The sequence below is a fragment of the Hemiscyllium ocellatum genome, chromosome 2 (genome assembly GCF_020745735.1).
Source record: "Hemiscyllium ocellatum isolate sHemOce1 chromosome 2, sHemOce1.pat.X.cur, whole genome shotgun sequence".
Lineage (NCBI taxonomy): Eukaryota > Metazoa > Chordata > Chondrichthyes > Orectolobiformes > Hemiscylliidae > Hemiscyllium > Hemiscyllium ocellatum.
In genome coordinates, this window is record NC_083402.1 from 56,503,870 (window position 1) to 56,527,944 (window position 24,075).

The window sequence follows — 24,075 nt, forward strand, 5'->3', positions numbered from 1 at the left end:
AATGTGTGGCGGAAGCAGAAAGTTTGCAATACTTGCAATCGTATTTGTCTGTGTCGTCAAAACAAAAATCACATCAAATGTACAATCTCTTCGTTCTCAGATGAAGACAGCACCTAATATGGCAAAACTAATTTGCACTTCAAACTCGATAAAGCATTCATAATAACCTCAATTGTTCCTTTGAGAGGAAAATAACCCATCTCAATTTCAAAACTGCCTCCACCAATGAATGGGTGCAGCGAGTTGGATTTTTTTCAAATGTTAATTGTAGATTTATGTTTTAATAAGCCTGAGCTACCATATATTTAAATTACAGTCCAAAAATATCACAGCACAGGTTGACAGGACACTATGTAAAAATCGTTCACTATTATTATGCTTTCTTTAAAAGTATTGTCATATATATGAACAATTAAACTATGTTGGTGAGTGCAAGGGTCACTTTATCTTTGCAAGACAGATCCCTATCATGGATCACTTCATTGAAAACACATTTGCATTTCTTGCATCAGATGAAAATTCAACCCAAACATTCAAATGAAATTGGGAAAGAAGCATCTGTACATTCAGTTATTGAAAAGGATCAGAGAACCTATATCCTAAAGAAAGATAGACTACCCTGGATCTTTACATCCCAAGAATTGATATGCTTGAAATTACAGAATATTTCAACAGATTGGATCCACTTAATCTTTTCTGCCATGTACAGATTTTAAGGATACACAGGGAACAACGTTTACAAGTGAAGCCAAATGCAAGAGAAACTTTTTTTAAAATCTAAAATTTTAGATAGCATGTGGAATTGTAATCAGCGCAGGTGCTAAAACAGGAAAGCTTGGCTCAGATTTTGCTGAAACAGGGTACCTCACAAGATGTTTTTGTTCAATCTGTCGTCCATGTTTAGGCTTTAAAATCTTTTGCCCACAAGTTTGTTGGAATTGCAGACTGTTACAAAAACAACAAGTACAACTGGTGAGCAGTGGAGTGAATGAGAACGTTTGAATCCAGCAGGTACTGAAAGAGAATTAAAGAGAGAAAAAATTGTATTAAGAGAAAAAAGTCAAAGAAAAATGTGAACAATATTAGAATAGAAAGCATATAATTTGGTGAGTTTTAAAACTTCAAAGAAATAAAGTCCATTCACTTAATTGTCATTTCTAGGCAAGACATCTCTTGCAGTGGATTTCAAGATGCAACCTGACTGGTCAATAAATAACATTTGTGGATATTAAAAATGTGCAAAAGGAAAATTGTTCATAGAAGGCACTAAAGCTTTTTATCCATGAATGAATTGTGTGCGCATCATTGGCAAGGCCAGTGTTTGTTACCCATTCCTAATAAGTGGTCTGTTTTCTTGAATAACCATGTTTAATTTGGTCCAGGTATATTTAGAGTTGCTGGCAATGTTTCCATATCGGGCTTGCGTGGTTTCGAGGTAAACCGTTGCCGGTTGGGGTGTTCCCCTGCATTTGCTGTCTTTCTAATTTTGCCATTAGTATAGATCACTGGTCCAAACAAGCTTTGGTGAATTGCTGACGTTCATTTTGCATATAGTATACATTGCTGCCGCTGAGACAATGAGCCAAGCTACTTTGTCCTGACAGTGTTGACTTGCATCAGATGCAGTCAGGTAGGTAAAAACAATAACTGCAGATGCTGGAAACCAGATTCTGGATTAGTGGTGCTGGAAGAGCACAGCAGTTCAGGCAGCATCCAAGGAGCAGTAAAATTGACGTTTCGGGCAAAAGCCCTTCATCAGGAATACAGGCAGAGAGCCTGAAGGGTGGAGAAATAAGTGAGAGGAGGGTGGGGGTGGGGAGAAAGTAGCATAGAGTACAATAGGTGAGTGGGGGAGGGTGGAGTAGATAGGTGGAAAAGAAGATAGGCAGGTAGGACAAGTCATGGGGACAATGCTGAGCTGGAAGTTGGGAACTGCGGTGAGGTGGGGGAAGGGGAAATGAGGAAACTGTCGAAGTCCACATTGATGCCCTGGGGTTGAAGTGTTGCGAGGCGGAAGATGAGGTGTTCTTCCTCCAGGCGTCTGGTGGTGAGGGAGCAGCGGTGAAGGAGGCCCAGGACCTCCATGTCCTCGGCAGAGTGGGAGGGAGAGTTGAAATGTTGGGCCACGGGGCGGTGTGGTTGTTTGGTGCGGGTGTCCCGGAGATGTTCCCTAAAGCGCTCTGCTAGGAGGCATCCAGTCTCCCCAATGTAGAGGAGACCACATCGGGAGCAACGGATATAATAAATGATATTGGTGGATGTGCAGGTAAAGCTTTGATGGATGTGGAAGGCTTCTTTAGGGCCTTGGATGGAGGTGAGGGAGGAGGTGTGGACGCAGGTTTTGCAATTCCTGCGGTGGCAGGGGAAGGTTGGCGCCACCTCGTGCTCTCACAAGGAGGTTGAGCAATTCATCAACTTCACCAACACATTCCACCCTGACCTAAAATTTACCTGGACCATCTCTGACACCTCCCTCCCCTTCCTAGACCTCTCCATCTTCATTAATGACGACTGACTTGATACCAACATTTTTTACAAACCCAACTCCCACAGCTACCTGGATTACACCTCTTCCCTACCTCCTGCAAAAATACCATCCCGTATTCCTAATTCCTCTGCCTCCTAGCAGACGCCTGGAGGAAGAACACCTCATCTTTCGCCTCGGAACACTTCAACCCCAGGGCATCAATGTGGACTTCAACAGTTTCCTCATTTCCCCTTCCCCACCTCACCGCAGTTCCCAACTTCCAGCTCAGCACTGTCCCCATGACTTGTCCTACCTGCCTATCTTCTTTTCCACCTATCTACACCACCCTCCCTCCCCCCCGACCTATCACCTTCATCCCCTCCCCCACTCACCTATTGTACTCTATGCTACTTTCTCCCCACCCCCACCCTCCTCTCACTTATCTCTCCACCCTTCAGGCTCTCTGCCTGTTTTCCTGATGAAGGGCTTTTGCCTGAAACGTCGATTTTACTGCTCCTCGGATATTGCCTGAACTGCTGTGCTCTTCCAGCACCACTAATCCAGAATTAGGTGCAGTCATCCAGGCAAATAGGAAGAATTCCACCACACTCCTGAATTGTCTATTTTAGACATCAGGCTGGCTTTTGTGCATCAGGAGGGAATTTGCTAAGCTTGGAACTGCCAACCTCTGACCTGCTCGGATATCCAAAGTTGTTATATAATCAGTCCATCATTTTCTGGATGTGTGTAATTCAGTGATGAAATAAAGGCCTTCATCTGCCTGAAACAGATATAATGGTTGTCTGAAAAATCTCCTCAATATTTATTAATGCATTTTTATCAACAGTCCTTCTGACATGAAGCCAAGATAAATTTCTATCTGTTTATGTCTGTGTCTATCCTTATGTTGTAAAGTTACTTCTAAAACAAATTTGTATTGACAGTATTTTTTGACCTTTCTCCAGATCTATCAGCTGATCCAGATGAATTGAAAAATGTGGCTACTAAGTATTTAGATGTTACGAGTGTTCTTGACAAAAAACTTCGCTCCATACTAAATTACCCAGAAGTGTCCAAAACTGTTCATCAGTACAACAAACTTCAATTTGTCAAATGGAAAAGAAGTCTAGGAAAGAACTACACAGATGTTATCGCCAATCTCAGATGGCACGAGGACTGGCAAAAGGATCCTGCAACTTATGAAAATGCTATTAAAAAGTGGTTATATTCACCTGCTAGAATGTAGCTTTGCATATATTTAGTTTTCCACCTTTGTACTGTTAAGAACAAGCTTTTCCAAGGTTCTATCCTTAGCTGTCTCCTCTGCTCATCAACATATTGTTGCTGCTTGTAGACATGGGCAAATGTGGGCCAGCATCTGCAACATTCTTTTAATTTTTGTTTGACCAGAGTCAAGGAGAAAGTGAGGAATCCTGAAGAAGGGCTCATACCCGAAACATTGATTCTCCTGCTCCTTCGATGCTGCCTGACCTGCTGTGCTTTTCCAGCAACACATTTTCAGCTTTGACCAGAGTCAACCCCAGCATTTGTTGCTCATCTGTAATTGCCTTATAGAAGATAGTGATGAGACAGTTTCTTGAACTGCTACAGTTCATTTGGTGCAGGTGCATCCAAAATACTGTTAGGACTGGAGTTCCAGGATTTTGCCCCAGCAAGAGTGAAGTTATGGCTATTGTTCCAAACCAGGATGGTATAGCTTGAAGGGAAATCTTCAAGGTGGCGATATTGCTGTGGATCTGCTGCCCTTGTTCTCGGTGGTAAATATTGAGTATTTGGAAGTTGGCTGAAGGAGGCCTGTCAATTTGCTGCTGTGTCTCTTGCATATCAACCATACTGCTGTCAGGGTGCATTGGTGGTGGAGGAAATGCATGTTTAACATGGTGGGTGTAGTGCTGATGCAATGAGCTGCTTTGTTCTGGACGGTGTCAAACTGCTTGTGTTGTTGACCAAATTAAGAGACAAAGGTATTTCTTAACCAAATGCCAGTCACATGCAAAACTGCAATCAACCAGGCCAATAAAAAATTTAACTAAACAGCCAAAAGATTGAATATGAATAAAATAAATCTGTAATCAAACAATGTAGGTTAAACTGCACTTTTGTGTACTGGGTGTTGATATATATGGGTGATATTTTAGCTCCAAGCATGGTGCAGAACCAAGAAATTGGGTTAATCCATAGAGCTGTTTGCATCTATATCATTGTAACAGATTATCTGGTCCTTATGGTATTGTTTGAGGAAATTTGTTTATGTCCAATAATGATGCCAAATTTACTACATCATACTACTGAATACACATCTGAATTATTTAATTGACTCAAGAAATTTCAAAGATCCTAAAGTCACGAGAGGTATTACACTCTGTTCTAATATAACGTGATAGTTCCGTTCTCGTGCAATCGTGCATTATAAGAAAATCACATAATAGCAGCACCATTTGGAACTGGAATCACGTTATAGCCAATACAGGTCAGAAAAGTTTGCATTCTACAAATAATGGTCTAAATTCTTCAATCATGTTATTGCCAATTTGCGTTGAAGAAATGCAACTTATAGCAGAATTGATTGTATGTAAATAAAAGTTCTTTAATTGCTCTTTGAAAGTGGCTCTGTTGTATTCAATTGCCATCAGTGTTTTCCAGGCTGAGAGGAGGTGTCTGAGAAATGATCCTTTAAAGTGAGAAAAGGTGGGTGAAATGCGAATAGCTGAAATTGAATTAGACAATTGATTCAACATTAGTTTTGGACAAATGACAGAAAATGCTTTTAACAGAGTGAGCAACATATGGAATGAACTTGAAGATAGAGTAAACCAATGTTAGTTGGAAGGGGAATATAAAACATATTAATGTGGAATTGAAATGAAATCTGGCTATAATAATCAAAATGGTGGCACTTCCATATCTGTAATTATCTTACACATAATATGAATTGATTTTTAAACTATTTGCCATTTTTAGAATATTCCATGTCTTCAGCTTCGTGTGCAAATCTTTCTAATCATCAAGGAAACCCTCCACCAGCTAAACTCTATTTCTATGACTCAAGCCTTTTCTTCAATTCCCTTCCTTCACCTCATCTGTGGAGTGTGTATGCCTTCTCCTACATAGAGTCAAGTTCTAAAACCTATTCCCTATCTCCTCCTTTAAGATCCACTTTCTTGATTATGGTTTTGTCATATCAATCTACCCATTTTTCATTCTTGGGTTCTATAGCTTTATACACCTGTGAAGTATCTGCAGATTCTTCCTAGTTAATTTAGAGGGAAAACGTGAATGTAAAATGCTGCTGTCATTATTTGCATTGCAAGAATTATGAAGCTTTTCTTGTGTTTTGTTCATAATTGAGATCAAATCATATGAATGCATACTAACTCTTCATGTAGTTGTATTGATGTATTTGTCAACATAGATTTATTAAGATTTTCTTGAGCATCGTAAAGTTATTTTACTTGTAAGGCCGTAAGAGTCGACCATTTTACCCCACATATCTATTGTACCACTTGGATCATAGATCAGCCAAGATTTCACTAACTCCATTTATTATGTTTTAGCTCGCAGATACACTATTGAAAGAGAACTCCTTGAAGGTAGGTGAACAGAGGAATTGGGGCTGAAAATGTGTTGCTGGAAAAGCGCAGCAGGTCAGGCAGCATCCAAGGAACAGGAAATTCGACGTTTCAGGCATAAGCCCTTCATCAGGAAGGGCTTATGCCCGAAACGTCGAATTTCCTGTTCTTTGGATGCTGCCTGACCTGCTGCGCTTTTCCAGCAACACATTTTCAGCTCTGATCTCCAGCATCTACAGACCTCACTTTCTCCTCGAACAGAGGAATTGGTCAGGCCTCTGGATTTGTAGCCATTGCTCCATTCCATTTGCTTTGCTCTATATTCCATAATATTGCAGTTTAACAAAAATCCATTAATATGGAAAGCTATAGAACCCAAGAATGAAAGACTGGTAAATTGATATAACAAAACCATGTTCAAGAAGTGGATCTTAAGGGTCTTAAAGGAGGAGATAGGGAATAGGTTTCATAATTTGAAATTAACTGTTGACCTAGCACCACTTGCCTTTCTGGCAGCTGGTTCCATGCTTAAAGCAAAATTTCTATGTAGAAGTGTGTCTTAACTTCACTCGTAGCTCTAGATGCTGCTATCAACAAAATCATTTCTCTCTAACTGCTAAATAACATGAAAACTTCAAGCTAATCATTCAGTCTTTTAAATTCCAGGGAATACAACTCTACTTCATGCCTATTCTCCCAATCTCAAATTACAAGGAGAGATATAAACTTGCTATCACTATGTGGCATTTAATTTATGTTTTTTTTAATGTCTTTAGATCAGTTTGTAAATTCTTAACTCAGCTGGATCTTCTCACACTAAGAACTTCCAAGCAAAAACTGCTCCATTGTTGTTCATGAGAGAGGGAAAGTAAGTGAATATGTTACTGGACTACTGACCAATTCTTCTGCATAGCTATCATTAAGGAGTTCTCTTTCAATCACTTATCTGGGAACAATGAATGCTAACAAAGGTGGAAGTGGAGAATTGATATCTCCATTGTCATCAAGCACACTCAATATTATTTTGGAGCGAGTTTAATATCGGATGATTACCATGAAACAGATGATGCAAGGACAATGTATTCCAAAAGACATTCCCAGGGATTACTTGGAATTGGTCCTCGGGCTTCATTATTACTAATGGAGTGCATATTTAATAAGGTAATGCAAGGAACTACAGGACTCCTTTCTGCTTCCATGATCATGCTCATACCCTTCCTCAACAAGGTTCCTCCATGCCGTATTCCTAAACTTCCAACTCTGGTTTCTCCCATGTCTACATTCTTATTCTCTGAGTTCACCTTCTCCCTAACAACCACCTGCTTTCTCCCAGATAATGTACTCTTTTCAAATCTGTCAGCATTATTCTCCCTTCTCAAAGTAAACACCCATTACACCTCCGTCTTTGCAAATCACCCATCCATCCCAACCTCTGAAGTCCTTTAACATGTCACTACACAAATCTGTGCCCATCTTTGACTTAATTCCATACTTTAATGTTTCTGAACAGTCACAAATTGAATCCAGAGTGATTGGTGGTGCACGATTCCTTCTGATCCTTCTCTATCCTCGTAGCCTTTCTTACTCGGTTTATCATGACGTTCTCTTCAAATACCTCTCCTCCATTGGCCAGCCAGGTTAGAATTTCTGCATCCAGATCCGTTCTTATGTTGCCAAATGCTGTCAAAGAATCGTATGGAGTAACTCTTTCCCCACCTCACGCAAACATTTATGGATTCCTCTGAGGAATTTTCCTTAGCCCAGCCCTACTTCTTATCGACATGCTTTCTTGCAGTTAATGTCAAAAAGCACGGCAACACATTTCCACATGTATCCTGATGATACTCGACCTCCGCCACCAAATCCTTAATCCTCTAGTACCTCTTTTTTTTTCTCCCCACCTTCTCCACCCATATCTAGCCCCAGATAAGCTGTGATTTCCACCAATTAAACATTGCCAAAACTAAAGTAATTGTTTTCTCCACTAAAACAAAAATAAATGTAATGGTTGGTGCCTTTTTAACTCCGATGTTCGTGACTATGAATGTATTGATTTATTGTGGCATACCTACAAGGCTATTTTACAGCATGATTTTAATTTGTTAATATTGATTTATATGAACTCATTTTCTTAATTCACATTATTTGGGATACCGTAATTGTTCGAGTCTAACTTTTGTTTATTCCATGCGTTTTTAACTCTATGGTGTTTATCGGGGGTTTTGTTCACTGTTTTAAAGTGTATTGTCATCGTTGCTTGGAACACATTGTCTAGCTCTCTCTTTCCTGTACATGAGCGCATTGAAGATTAACTAGTGCGTTGCAAAGATTAACTGCAGGGGCAAATTCTAGCGACAGTGTTTCCCGGTTGGATGGAGGCTTCATTATGCATGAGTGGTCCACCAGCTGAAGATTATGTATGTGTCTGTAAAATGGCTCTGTACTTTATTTCCACCCGTGTTAATCTGTGAACAAGGTTAATAGTAAAACGTGGAACTTAATTAACACAGCCACAAAATATTAATTGATTTTTAAAAAATCTTTTGTTGAGATATAATTGTTCGTAAGGAAAGAGGTTAAGCACAACTGATGCATTTGCCATGCTTTGCAAAAAATGTGAGCTTTGTTACATTTTGCAGAAATGATTCTGATTTCTCCTTTTTTGTTAAATGTCATTATAATCTCACGGCATGTAGGTAATGAAATGAACTTTTCTTATATAAAGGAAATTATTGTCAAGATTATAAACTCTATTCAATTCAGGGACACCTTGTATAAATCCCTACTTGACAAACTTGATGCTGCCTATGCTGAACTAATTCTCTATGCTGATTAAGTCAAGGAATATGTTTGTAAAGATTTTAATATTGGCTGCCAGAAATCACTTCAAAGAATGCAATGAGGTGTTAGATTATATGTGGTTACTTGACTTCCTTAGCAGACATAATACCAAAACTGAATGAGCTGAACTGTGAACCAAGGGATTTTGACATTTAGTTTTTTACATATAAATGTGAATGTAGTTAAAACTCCCAAATAAACAAATGAAATGCTGCAACATTACCAAGTCGAGAGTAAATACTAAAAAAAACTAAGACAAATAGCTATTTCACCCTGAAAACCTATGTACACAGCTGAGAAACTTAGCAAAGGAATTCAACGGGAAATTTCAGGAATTGGATATGATAGAATAAATCCATTCCTTCAAGTCGATATTGATGGGTTGGCCATTAGGTGTTGATTACAAAACAGTAGAGTTGATAGAGATAATCAATATGCAAAACCCATTCAAAGGACAGTGATTTTTGGGGACTCAGAAAAATACCCACTTCTTCATCCTGTACTTTTAAAGTGAAAGCTAACTTTGACTCCAAGCACCTCTATGAGACAGCATTTTCCCAAATAAAGATAGTCAAGTGCTAATATCACATCCACCCCACAGATACCCATTTGATGTAATGCAGCCTCAAACTTCAAGCCCGAGTTCAATGCACTGGCAGATAATGTGCAGTCATACTGAAACTAAAAACCTTTGTTTTCTTCAGGATAGGTCCTGAGGTGCACTTAAATTTGAAAAGCAATCTTGTGCTCAAAAATGTTTGGAGACCACTGCCATAATGGGTCGAAGAATTGTACGTGCAATTAGTTAGATCTGCACTTGCCCATTTAATTTCTGTTATATTTTGTGTGATAAGTTGCTGAGGTGCGAGTTGAAGTCAGCTTTTAAAGGATTTAAGTGAACCATGCAAACAATTGCGCAATAAGTACTTAGAAGCAAAAACAGAAATTGCTGTTCCTGCTTTACAACACAACCCTATTGAAACACTTAAGATTCTTAGGTGCGTGACAGGGTAGTTGTAAAGGGTTGTTTCCTCTTGAGTCTAGGAATAGAACACCACAGTAAAGAAACATCCATTAGGACGAATTTCTTTATTTAAGAGGTAGTTAATCTGTGGAAATTTTCGCCTCTGAGGGCTGTGAAGTGTATTGACAGAAGCAATTTCTAAATCATTAAAGGAATCGAGTTATGGACAATAAATTGAGGATTATCAATTCAGCCATTATCTTATTGAATGGTAAAACTGACCCAAAGGGTTGATTGACTAGCGTCTGTTCCTACGACTTATGGCGTCACTCTGTATCTCCTTCTCTAATCTGGTAGATCTAAATAAGGAAGACTAAGTTAGAACAATGAATTGAAAAATCTCCGACCACAAAACCTGAAGAAGCGGGACTCTGCAGTAGTAGTGTTAATTCTTAATGCCAGGGAGTTCAGTTAGCAATAATTAAATAGGTACTTAAAATTTGAATTAGCTTGGTTGAGCTTTCTGTGGTGAGACAGCTTAGTTGCTATGGAACTTCATTCTGCTCCATTGCATTGAATTGAGAGCAAGAAAGAGAAATGCGGTTTTTAGATTATAAGGTGGACTGCTGCAACTCCAACAGTAACTTTTTGATTTCTGCATTATTGCTGTTATTTTTGGCAGCAATTTTGAGCCAAAATGAATACTTGGAAACTCTTAAACTGTGGATACGATTTGAATAAAAGTGTATAATTCCGGTATAAATGGCATTACTTCCTTACATTGTTATAAGATTTTGTTTTGAATACATGCAGCCTAAGAAGATTTCTTTCAAATTGCCCTTTTTATTACATTTTGGGGATCAGTTCAAAACGTGAAATATGAGACTAACCTGGAGCCGATGAAGAGAAGTGTTAAAATGTGGCGGCAATTCCCAGACTTTAATATTACACTAAATGAACGACACCAGATCCATTTGATAGGGTTCCCAGCCTTGAAAGATGAACGAATATCAATCCAACCGAAGAACTGATCATACCGATTTTAGGGAAAAACAAAACGGTCGGTATTTTACTCAAAGTCCTTAAGAAAGCAATATATGATGAACGATTCATTAAAATAATAATACAAGGTTTTTAATAATCGAGGCTTTTACTAGATAGCATTTTCATATTGTCTGGAAAATGTAAAGGGTTCTGTAAAAAAAAAATTGATGTATTTTAAGAAACTGAATAGCAATGGTCACTGCCAGCAGTGGACAGTAATCCCGGTTGGGGAATGCGCTCTTCAGACAGAACTCCCTCCGGATGCGAATTCCCTGTTGAGAATTCACAACAGGAGTCTGACAAAGGAAATTGAGTGGATGGTGGCCGCTTCAGTGTGGTGCGGGAGTGCTCTACCCGTTTGCCAATTGCGCACAGTTCCCTGTGAAATGTATTCTCTCTGTAATCTTTCAGACAGGTGAAACACACGCTCTTCTCCAGTCGTCTGAAGTGGACATTGTTGGTTTTGAAGAACAGATAGACATATGGATTGCCAGCACTGTTGGAAACCACAAAGATTCCCAGCGCTGTAATCACCTTGGTGTCTGTCTCAGTGATGGTCCCGAAGGCAACTTTCATCTCTATTATAAAATAAAGTAATCGGCAGACTACGAAGAATATGATCATGACCAAAGTCATCTTTAGAGTCTTCACTTTGGCTCTTGGAATGGAGCCGTTGGTACCGTGAATCTGGACTTTTCTCTGTTGCTTTTGGTTCACCTTTTCACTTGCTTTGCCTTTTCTGATGTGCTGCTTCTGCCTCCAAATGATCCAGAGAATTCTCGTGTACGCTACACACAGCGTGCAAAAGGGAGCTAAAAAGACAATAACAGCTCCAAACATGATATATACCTGGAAGTGCCATTTGGGAAGCTGCCCAAACACGCTCAGACATTTCTCCCTGCCTTCCTGGACTGTCAGTTTGAAGACAAAAGCTTGGGGTAATGACAGCACAAAAGCACCGATCCAAATGACTGCAGTCAGGATCCTGGTAGGGAGAGGAGATGCCAGCGGATTGACTATGACATGGTGCCGTTCCAACGCGACAATGACAATGATGCCGGAAGAAGCAATCAGTCCAAAAGCTTGGAAAACTTTGAACATTTTGCACGCGACATCTCCAGCCAGCCATTCTCCCTCCAACGCCTCCTGGATGATCTGAGAGAGCAGGAGCAGGACAGAGACACACAGGTCTGCAGCGGCCAGGTTACTGACCAGGGCGTCAATTTTCCGCCTTCTGCTTTGGCTGCAACAGTTCCTGTGCAGCACCGCCACATTCCCAATCAAAGCCAGGCTGAAAATGACCGTCATGGAGATTATCCTCATCTGTCTGTGGTACAACGGGAGCTCGAAAACATCGCTCACATTTCCGGTAGGATTTACACTCCAGGCATCCAGAGAAAAGTTTCTTTCAAATGGACTGTCCAAAGCCATCGCCGGGTCCATGAAACAACACATTATTCCAGTTAGACTCCGGTTTCTTGCTTGTCCAACTGAATGATCATTGTTGTCTGCACTGATGCATTTTATATATATATCTGCACGTCATCTGCTGACAGACCTGCGCAAGTAAACCAATGTTGTGTTACAAAGTCAGCGATTGCTGGAAAAGCTCAGCAGGTCTGGCAGCATCTGGAGAGAACGCTTCGGATCCAGTGACCCTCAGAAACACAATGTTTCGTGTTGACAAGAGAATGTCTCTGATGTCTCCTTTTTACACAGTTAGTTCAGTTCGAAACTAATGCATAATGTTCCCGCAGATCCTTTCAAAAGTCCCACCGTTGATACCTTCATCGACTTGCTGCCAAAGTGTAACAAAACCTGAGGCGAAATGGGATTGGACAGACAGAGGGGGGGGGGGGGAATCTCCTGAATTACATGTTCAATTATCTCTTGACATCAGAAACAAAAACAGAAATTGCGGAAAAGGCAGTGGTCTGGCAGCATCTGAAGGAAAGTCACTGAACCGTAAAACCTTACCACTGCTTTCTCTGCCAGACCTACTGAGTTTATCCAGCAAATTGTGTTTTTTTTGTTTTTGATTTGCAACACCTGGTTGTTCGGTTTGTTTATTTATCTTTTAATATCAGCCTGATGTGAGGGTTCCATTATAGACATAAGATGGTAGTTCTATAAAAGTTCCATATTTTACTTTGTGCTAAAACAGTTTATTTTTCAGAGTCGATCATTGTAATGAATAATAAAACAAATTTTTGATTAAACACATTCTGGAAATGCAAATTTGATCTCCAAAAGATCACAGAATTCGATCAAAATCCTTTTGAAAATCCAAATATACTTCATCCATCATCTCTCCTTCGTCAATTTTGTTAGTAAAATCTTCAAAAAAATGCCACATTTATCTAACACGATTTCCCATTCACAATCATCCAAGTATCTACTAACTCCATCATTTAGAATAGATTGTAGCATTTATTCTACAACTGCTATAAGACAAACAAGTCTCATAGCAGTTCCCTGTTTTCTCCCTCACCTCAGCTAAATTGCCCGTAGTGTTAGGTTAGGGGTAGGGGTATGGGTGGGTTGCGCTTCGGCGGGTCGGTGTGGACTTGTTGGGCCGAAGGGCCTGTTTCCACACTGTAAATCTAATCTAATTTGTAAATCTAATCTAATCTTCCTTAAATATTGGAGTGACATTTGGTACCTCTGCAGGATCATTCCAAAACCTATAAAACTTTGGAACATAATTATCAATACATCTACAGTCCATCTCCTTTACCATTTTTTGATGTAGATCATCTTGGCCTAGTGATTCAACTTTCAGACCCATTAATTTCTCCAGCACAGTCATCCACTTAATGCTGATTTCCTTCATCTCCTCATTCTCCCTACCCACTTGGATCTGTACTGCTGGGAGAATTTTTTGTATCTTCATCAGTGAAAACAGATACCAACTAATCATCTAGCCTTTATGCCAGTTCTCTGTGCCCCAATGTAAATCCTCCTCATTCTACTTGTACTGGACTTACAATTATTTTATTCGAATGCTACCTTTTTAGGCACGCCCAGTACTTCTTAAATTTCATTTTTAATATTTTATGCTACTAGATTGCATTCCATTCTCCCTCACCTTATCAGTTTCTTGGGCTTCTTTAACAAATCTTTCCATCTTCAGAAATACTGTTATTTCTTGTTTTAGACATTTTCTTTCAATCTTTTCTCAGACTTTGTATACTTGCTGTAAGTCATGTAATAGTTATTTTAAAACTGTCCATTGTCTATGTGCAGTCATGCCTTTTAATGTATGTTCCCAATTCACCTTAGCCATGTTTTCATGTCTTTGTAATTTTACATATGAAAGAAGTGAAACTAACATGGTCATTCTAACAGATGAGAGACTGAACAAACAATCAAGGTATTTTTCAGTGTATAATTCCAGCTACGTCTCTGTAAACTTTTGCTATAAATTCTGTGTCTTACAATCATATACTCTACGACTACCTGATGAAAGAGCAGCTCTCCGAAAGCTAGTGCTTCCAATTAAACCTGTTGGACTATAGCCTGGTGTTGTGTGATTTTTAACTTTGTACACCCCAGTCTAACACCAACATCTCCAAATCATTTGTAATTTCCCTCATTCATATTTAACAAACTCTATGAAGAATTAACTATCTCATAAATATAAAATTCAATTATATTGTGATTACTCATTCCAAAAGATTCTTTTACAACAAGACTGTTAGCTCTTTCTCTTTATATAATGTTAGATCTTAAAATAATATGTCTTCCAGTTGGTTCCTTAACATACTGCTCCAGAAAACCATCCCTTACACACTCAACAAACTCGTCCTTCACAGCTTTAGCACTCAGTTGGTTTACCCAGTCTCTATGCAGGTTGAAGTCACCCTTGATAACTGTGCTATCCATGCTATAAGCTTCTCTCATCTGACTATTACATTTTAGTCGTTCCGAAAAGCTACTTTGGTCAGGCTAAGTTTTTATAGAAGCTTTTGTTTAAAGCAGGGCGTCAGTGTATATGTTAAAACAAAGAACTATGGATTGTGGAGATCTGAAGCAAAAACCAAAATTGCTGGGAAAATTCAGCAGGTCTGAGTAGGTAAGTAATGAAGAACTGATGAAGAATCATGGACTCAAAATGTTAACTTTGCTTTCTTCCCACAAATGCTGCCAGACCTGCTGAGTTTTACCAGCAATTTCTGTTTTTGTATCACTGTGAGAGAGAAAGAAAGAGAAAAATACTGTCCAGCTTTTGTTTACATTCCTTAAATTTCACAAAGATACATTGAACTTTTCTTTAGCTTAATTTGATATCATTTTGCAGAAAGAACAAATTATTTAAACTTTTAAATAAACCAAGTATGCATTTGGAGAAAGTGAGGACTGCAGATGCTGGAGATCAGAGTTGAGAGTGTGGTGCTGGCAAAGAACAACAGGCCAGGCAGCATCCAAGGAGCAGGAGAATCGACATTTCGTGTGTAAGCCCTTCACCAGGGATGAAACGCTTTCCTGATGAAGGGCCTTTACCCGAATCGTTGATTCTCCTGCTCCTCGGATGCTGCCTGGCCTGCTGTTCTTTTTCATGACCACACTCTCAATAAGTATGCATTTGAATTGTCCTGACATATAAAGTGAATTTTTTAACAAAAACTAATACCTGTAAGAAACAGAGGACAAAATGTAGCCTTTAGCGGGTAAAGACAGTACACAATTCCAGATTGGCTGCTTATTTTAAACTCAAAAATGACAATGAGCCTGGTATTGTTATTGACAGGCTTAATTACTATGGAACATATTTTCCTTTGCAAGTGAAGCAATGACAATGGGGATCTTTAGCTCCAGGTGTGATCTGCTATTACACTTCACGTTAAAGTATGGGTCTTGATTTTCCTGAGCAGTGGATAATAGTGGAAAATGAGCCAATATTAATAATTACTGACCTTTATTAAAAGGGACAATTAAAGCATTTGCGTGGGAAAAGATGGAGGAGAAGGTTTTACTGACCTATTCAGCTATGTTAAAAATCACACAACACCAGGTTATAATCCAACAGGCTTTTTGGAAGCAGTAGCTTTTGAAGTGCTGTTGCTTCATCAGGTGGTTGTAGACCATAAGATCATAAGACATAGAAATTATAGCAAAAGGGTTACAGTGTCATGGAGCTGTAGTGATATATTAAACAAATTCAGATTAAGTCTTTCATTATTTAGAAAGGGATATAGTAGTTCCAGTTCTTTAATATGTGAATCCCAGAAGCTCTTTTAAATTACATTCTCAAAATAGCTTTAGCTTTTCTAACAATAGGTGCCATTTCACCTCAGACAATACCTTAAAAGTGTAAGGTTAAAGCCTGTGTCCCAATGTTGAGTGAGACTGGTTCTACTTCTAAAATGGGACTTAGAGAATCTTACATGGATTTATGCAGTTTTTGAGCAAATAAAATGCAATTCTGTGAATACAAATTCACCCCACAAACTTATATGTGTGCATGTACAGGAGAGACAGAGTGATTGTGCGCATGTTAGTGTGAGTGCATGTGAAAGAATATGTATATGTGAGTGTAAGCTTGGTCAAGTATGTGCGCGAGTGTGTTGGGTATAAGCCTGAGAGAGGGTACATGCATCGGTGTGAATGCAGGGGTTGCATGTGTGTGCATATGAGAGACCGTTTGTGTATGAGACAGGGTGCGTGTGCGTGTCTGTGTGAGAGAGAGAGAGAAAGAGAGAGCTGGATGTGCTGGGCCTGAATATCGACCTGTGTAACTGGATTCTGGACTTCCTGACTGGGAGACCTCAGTCAGTACGGATCGGGAACAGCATCTCCAACACCATCACACTGAGCATGGGGAGCCCCCTGAGCTGTGTAGTCAGTCCACTGCTGTTCACCCTGCTGACATATGACTGTGCAGTGATGCACAGGTCAAATCACATCAGCAAGTTCGTTGATGATACGACTGTAGTGTGTCTCATCAGCAGGAATGATGAATCAGCATACAGCGAGGAGGTGCAGTGGCTAACAGACTGGTGCAGAGCCAAAAACCTCTCTGAACATGGATATGATGAAAGAGATGGTTGTTGACTTCAGGAGGGCACGGAGTGACCACTCTCCACTGGACATCGACGGCTGCTCCGAGGAGATTGTGAAGAGCACCAAATTTCTTGGTGTACACCAGGCAGAGAATCTCACCTGGACTCTCAATACCAGCTCCATAACCAAGAAAGCCCAGCAACATCTTTACTTTTCTGCACAGGCTGAGGAAAGCCCACCTCCCACCCTCCCATCCTCACCACATTCTACAGAGGATTCATTGAAAATACCCTGAGCTGCTGCATCACCACCTGGTTCAGGAATTACCCCATCTCAGATTGGATAGTGAGAACATCTGAGAAGATTCTCAGGGTCTATCTTCCCTCCATTACAGAGAGAAGATGCAAAACTTGACCTACTCTTGGGAAATAAGGCAGGGCAGGAGACTGAGGTGTCAGTGGGGGAGCACTTTGGGGCCAGCGGCCATAATTCTATTAAATTTAAGATAGTGATGGAAAAGGATAGACCAGATCTAAAAGTTGAAGTTCTAAATTGGAGAAAGGCCAATTTTGACAGTTTTAGACAAGAACTTTCAAAAGCTGTTTGGGGGCAGATGTTCGCAGGAAAAGGGATGACTGGAAAATGGGAAGCCTTCAGAAATGAAACGAGATTCCAGAGAAAGTATATTCCTGTTAAGGTGAAAGGAAATGCTGGTAGGTATAGGGAATGCTGGATGACTAAAGAAATTGAGGGATGGTTAAGAAAAAGAAGGAAGCATATGTAAGGTATAGACAGGATAGATCGAGTGAATCCTTAGAAGAGTATAAAGGCAGTAGGAGTATGCTTAAGAAAGAAATCAGGAGGGCAAAAAGGGGACATGAAATAGCTTCGGCAAATAGAGTTAAGAAGAATTCAAAGGGTTTTTACAAATACGTTAAGGATAAAAGGGTAACTAGGGAGAGAATAGGGCCCATCAAAGATCAGTAAGGCGGCCTTTGTGTGGAGCCGCAAAAAATGGGGAGATACTAAATGAGTATTTTGCATCAGTATTTACTGTGGAAAAGGATATGGAAGATGTAGATAGTAGCAAAATAGATGGTGACATCTTGCAAAATGTCCATATTACAGAGGAGGAAGTGCTGGATGTCTTGAAGTGCATGAAGGTGAATAAATCCCCAGAACCTGATCAGGTGTACTGCCAAACTCTGTGGGAAGCTAGAGAAGTGATTGCTGGGCCTCCTGCTGAGATATTTGTATCACAGAGTGAGGTGAGGTGCCGGAAGACTGGAGGTTGGCTAACATGGTGCCACTCTTTAAGAAGGGTAGTAAGGACAAGTCAAGGAACTATAGACCGGTGACCCTGACATTGGTGGTGGGAATGCAAGGACTGATTAGGGATAGTCAACATAGCTTTGTGCATGGGAAATCATGTCTCACAAACTTGATTACATTTTTTGAAGAAGTAACAAAGAGGATTGATGAGGTAGGTGTGATCTATATGGACTTCAATCAGGCATTTGACAAGGTTCCCAAATGGGACACTGGTTAGCAAGGTTAGATCTCGTGGAATACAGGGAGGACTAGCCATTTGGATACAGAACTGGCTCAAAGGTAGAAGACAGAGGGTAGTGGTGGAGGGTTGTTTTTCAGACTGGAGGCCTGTGACCAGTAGAGTGCACTAGATTGATGCTGAGTCCTCTACTTTTTGTCATTTACATAAATGATTTGGGTGCGAGCATAAGAGGTACAGTTGGTAAGTTTACAGATAACACCAAAATTGGAGGTGCAGTGGACAGCGAAGAAGGTTACCTCAGATTACAACAGGATCTTGATCAGATGGGCCAATGGGCCGGGAAGTGGCAGAGGGAGTTTAATTTAGATAAGTGTGAGGTGCTGCATTTTGGGAAAGCAAATCTTAGCAGGACTTATACACTTAATGGTAAGGTCCTAGAGAGTGTTGCTGAACAAAGAGACCTTGCAGATTCATAGTTCCTTGAAAGTGGAGTCGCAGATAGATAGGATAGTGAAGAAGGCATTGGGATATCATGTTGCAGCTGTACGGACATTGGTTAGGTCACTGTTGGAATATTGCATGCAATTCTGGTGTCCTTCCTATCAGAAAGATGTTGTGAAACTTGAAAGGGTTCAGAAAAGATTTACCAGGATGTTGCCAAGGTTGGAGGATTTGAGCTGTGCGGTGAGGCTGGACAGGTTGGGGCTGTTTTCCCTGGAGCATCAGAGGCTGAGGGGTGACTTTATAGAGGTTTACAAAATTATGAGGGGCATGGATAGGGTAAATAGGCAAAGTGTTTTCCCTGGGGTCAGGGACTCCAGAACTAGAGGGCATAGGTTTAGGGTGAGGGGGGAAAGATATAAAACGGACCTAAGGAGCAACCTTTTCTCATAGAGGGTGGTATGTGTATGGAATGAGCTGCCAGAGGAAGTGGTGGAGGCTCGTACAGTTGCAACATTTAAGAGGCATTTGGATGGGTATATGAATAGGAAGGGTTTAGAGGGATATGGGCCAGGTGCTGGCGGGTGGAACTAGATTGGATTGGGATATCTGGTCGGCATGGACGGGTTGGACTGATGGGTCTGTTTCCGTGCTGTACATCTCTATGACTCTATGCTGTTTCTGAAAGGTTAAGAGCATTGTGGAAGACCCCACACCCCTCACTCAAACTCTTCTCCCTCCTGCCATCTAGCAGAAGATACTGGAGCATTTGGTTTATCTTAGCAACTATTTCTTCCCCCAAGCCATCAGGCTCCTTCACACAGTATGATCGGACCCTTTCCCATCTGAAATTCTTTGCACGACTTTGAATTGCTGCTAGAAAATATGTCTATTATTTATCATTCTTCTGCTTTATGGAACCGAGTGGCATGGTGGCTTAGTGGTTAGCACTGCTGCCTCACAGCACCAGGGACCTGGGTTCGATTTCAGGCAACTATCTGGATGGAGTTTGTATGTTCTCCTTGTGTCTGTGTGGGTTTCCTCTGGGTACTCTGGTTTCCTCCCATAATCTAAAGACGTGCAGGTCAGGTGAATTGGCTATGCTAAATTGCTCATTGTGTTAGGTGCATTAGCTAAGGGAATGTCTGGGTGGGTTACTCTTCGGAATGTCAGTGTGGACTTGTTGGGCCAAAGAGCCTGTTTCCACATTGTAGGTAATCTAATCTATTACACTGCAACTTGTATGTTTTGCACTTTATGCTGTACGACTGTATAGTTTGTGCTGTCTACGTAACACCCTCGGTCCTGGAGGAACACTGTCTCATTTTTACTGTATCAGTTGTATATGATAGAAATGACAAATTAAAAGCTACTCTACTCAACTGTACTCTACTCTCACAGGCTTATACGCAACACACTCATACGTACTTGACCAAGCTTACAGTCACATACACACACTCTTTTGCATGTACTCACACTCACATTCACACACTCACTCTGTCTCTCCTGTACATGCACACATATAAGTTTGTGGGGTGAATTTGTGTTCACAGCATTGCATTTTATTTGCTCAAAAACTGCATAAATCCATGTAAGGTGCTGTAGTTCCCACTTTTGAAATAGAACCAGTCTCACTCAACACTGGGACACAGACAGACTTTAACCTCACACCTTTAAGGTATTGTCTGAGCTGAGATGGCACCTATTGTTAAAAAAGCTAAAGCTATTTTAAGAATATAACTTAAAAGGACTTCTGGGATTCACATATTAAAGAACTGGAACTACCATATCCCATTCTAAATGATGAAGGACTTAATCTGAATTTGTTTAATACATCATTACAGCTTCACGACACTGTAACCCTTTTGCTATAAATTCTATGTCTTATGATCTTATGCTCCACAACCACCTGATGAAGTAGCAGCACTTCAAAAGTTAGTGCTTCCCAATGAACCTGTTGGATTATAACCTGGTGTTAAGTGATTTTTAACCTTGCCCACCCCACTCCAATATCGGCATCTCCAAATCATGACTATTCAGCAATGACATGTCTAGAATATCAGAAATGGTATTAGTTTCTTGTACCTTCTCACAGTCTGTCATATCAGACACCAAGTGCCCTGAACGAGCCAGTCAGTAGTAAACAGAATCTGTATTGTAGCACAGCAACCAGAATGGCACAGGCGCAGATTAGGTAACAGATGGGCAGTACATTCACTGTCATTTCTTCTTCATACATTTCACTTTGTTTGGTCTTCCTTATTCCTTTGGTTTAATTTTCTTTTACTAATCTTCATATTCTTCATTTTACGCATGTTTCCCTTTTTCTGTTTCATTATCTGTGTTTTTCCCTTTAGCCTTTATCCTGACTTGAGTTCTTGTATCTTGATGTTTTTTGGTGTTAGTGTTAGTTTTTAATCATCATGACGCTAAAGAGGAGTGTGCTGTTCTGTAGTCTCTGCTCCATAACAAACAATCAGCCTATTATTTTTGAACTTTTAAAATTAAACATTTTACTTATGGCCTTTATTGGGGGAAACATATGTTTGAAAGCACAGCACAAAAGGTAATATTTCTCCTAAACCACAGAGTATGATGATTTCTACAATCTTGCAGATCCATTGAATGTTCAATGTTTTGATCATGCTTGCTGACTTTACAGTATCTATGGTGTAAACAGTTGAGTAATGGCAATTTGACTCTAACTGTCAAGGCATTGCCTCAGAGGACAAATGGGCAACTGCAGTCTTCTGAAGCTCAATGTAATTCAATATAATTCCAATATATTCACGAGCTTTGAAACGGCAGCCTCATATAAGGACTAGTTTTAGACACCGAATACACATGATCTCATGTTCAATTTCACTATTGAGATGGTTTAAAATCACACAACACTAGGTTATAGCCCAACAGGTTTATTTGGAAGTACAACCTTTCGGAGCGCTGTTCCTTCATCAGGTAGCTAGTGGGGCAGGATCATTGGACACAGAGTTTATAGTAAAAGGCCGAAGTGTCATACAACTGATGTGATGCACTGAACAAACCTAGATTGCTGTTAAGTCTTTAATCACTTAGAATGGGGATGTAGGTTCAATTAATTATTATATAAATCCCAGAACTTCTTTCAAGTCACATCGCTGAGATAACTTAAGGTTTTACAAAAAAACAGGTGATATCTCAGCTCAGACAATGCATCAAAGGTGTAAGGTTAGAGTCTGTCTGTATTCCAACCTTGAGTCAAACCAGTTCTATTTCCAAAGTAGGAACTTATAAAATGTCACATGGACTGACTGTCTACAAATTGTGTGCTTTTGAACAAAATAAAATCAATTTGCAAATGCAAATTCACCCCATAGACCTATATGTGTGTGTGTGCATGCGTGAGGGAATGAGAGAGTGTGCGTGTTTGGGGGGAGGGGGAGGGGAGAGAGTGTGCGAGTGTGTGTGTGAGTGAGACAGAGTATATGTCTGTGAGAGGGTATATGTCTGAGTGTGTGTGTCTGAGAGAGATCATGTGTATGAGAGAGGGTCTGCATGAGTATGTGTGTGTGTATTGTGTACTGGGGTCACCTGTAATGTGACATGAACCCAAGCTCTATAGTGTAGTGTAGCATAGTGAGTGTATTCAATACATCGCATAGGTTGTATGACACTTTGATCAATAATCCTGCCCCACTAGTTACCTGATGAAGGAGCAGCGCTCCGAAAGCTTGTACTTCCAAATAAACCTGTTGTATTACAGCCTTGTGTTGTGTGATTTTTAACTTTGTCCATCCCAGTCTAACGCTGGTAACTCCACATCACTGTTGAGATGGAACAGTCTATTGTACTTCCTTTCTTCAACATGTTCATTAAGAAACCCACTAACGGGTTCCTCACTTCAGTTCAGCACACGCCTAGCTTCATCAGTCAGTTTAGATTTATTTAGATCCCTGTGCTGAAAGATTCACCTTGATCAGAAATCTTGTAGGAGTGGCCTTTGCCCTTGCTTAATAATGACTATACAGTACCTGATTATATCATTCTTTGCTGTGATATCATGCAAACTTGTAAATAAGCCAAAGATTGCCACTTTCAGAACTGGAAAAATGTAAATAGGATTTTTCACCAGCAGGAAGTTGCCATCAGATTAGTCCAAAAAGGCATTCTACCTACTGTACAATTGACTCATATTGCATATGAAATTCAGCATGACATGATGCAAAATAATTGGCCTTACATCCTAATTGGCTAATGAAATCAAACAGCATACTCCTTCAACATTTTATAAAAGAGTACACATGATAATCAAACAGCCCACACAAAATCCAAAACAAAACATCTACTGTTTAATGTGATTCTGCAAATAGGCAACACTCGCTGCATTGTCACTAGTATGATAATAGCTACTGTAACAACTAATTTAACATAATTAGTTGTGTTTGTTTTGTGGCATACAATCAGACACAATGATTGATTCTTTGTAAATAAAATGAATAGTTTTGAAACTATTTGAATGATCTGGAAGCTTGGGGAGCCAAAAGTTCCCCATTGCTTTATCCATGACATTGGACACTAAGCATCAAGCAATCAGCACATTTTTCTCCTGCAACATAAATTGTTGTGATTATTTGACATTTAGTATTTTTATATTTTCAAGGCTCCTTTGGTGCAGTGGTATTTTCGCTACCTCTGGAATAGAGGGTGTGGGTTCAAGTCTCACCTGTTCCGTAGGGTATCTGAACACCTCTGAATAGGCTGATTAAAATATATATACATACTTGCATTTGTCCTGATGAGTGAAAGACACTTAAGTTTCAGCACCATGTTCCTCTCAGCAGCATTTAAGTAAATGTACTACATGTTAATTGCTGCCAAAACAACGTCTCGGACACAGAAAATTAATTGTGACAAATGTGGCACCTCAGTCTTGAGTTTAGTTGTTCAAGTTTTAAAATAGATATTTTGCTCTTTTTCAATAGAATTCACTCATTCTAATTTGGAACTCTTTCTTAGTCCTTATACTTTTTTTATATAATCATATGGCTTGATTAGTTGAAGAGATACAAAACTGCTTGTGCCTGATTATGCCTGATTATCTCAATGTAATCTTATTTCATTGTACTTTCAGTGGTTTGTGGATGCAAAACATTGTTGCAATTAGACTAAGGAGGATAGATTTAAAGCATTCATTGCCCTGCTGCAGTAAATTAAGACCCCTTATTGGCCAAAC

The 24,075-nt window shown here is 39.9% G+C and overlaps 2 protein-coding genes across 3 annotated transcripts in view; one reads left to right on the top strand and one right to left on the bottom strand.

The window, feature by feature from the left end:
• The window catches only part of arsk (arylsulfatase family, member K), a 50,699-nt gene extending 45,563 nt beyond the window's left edge, over positions 1-5,136 (top strand). For both annotated transcript variants that reach the window (XM_060844242.1, XM_060844260.1), the window contains one exon: positions 3,433-5,136. In XM_060844242.1, coding sequence (XP_060700225.1) covers positions 3,433-3,713 — 281 coding nt within the window. In that variant the 3' untranslated portion in view covers positions 3,714-5,136. The remainder of the gene's footprint in view (positions 1-3,432) is intronic.
• A 5,944-nt stretch (positions 5,137-11,080) lies between these two features.
• Positions 11,081-12,337, bottom strand: LOC132825831 (probable G-protein coupled receptor 150). The gene has a single exon (XM_060841357.1). The coding sequence runs from the start codon at positions 12,335-12,337 to the stop codon at positions 11,081-11,083; it is 1,257 nt and encodes a 418-aa protein (XP_060697340.1).
• Between the last annotated feature and the right edge of the window lie 11,738 nt (positions 12,338-24,075).

Excerpts from the sequence above, each read along its gene's own strand:
- LOC132825831 (XM_060841357.1), bottom strand. The coding sequence starts at position 12,337 with ATGGCTTTGGACAGTCCATTTGAAAGAAACTTTTCTCTGGATGCCTGG.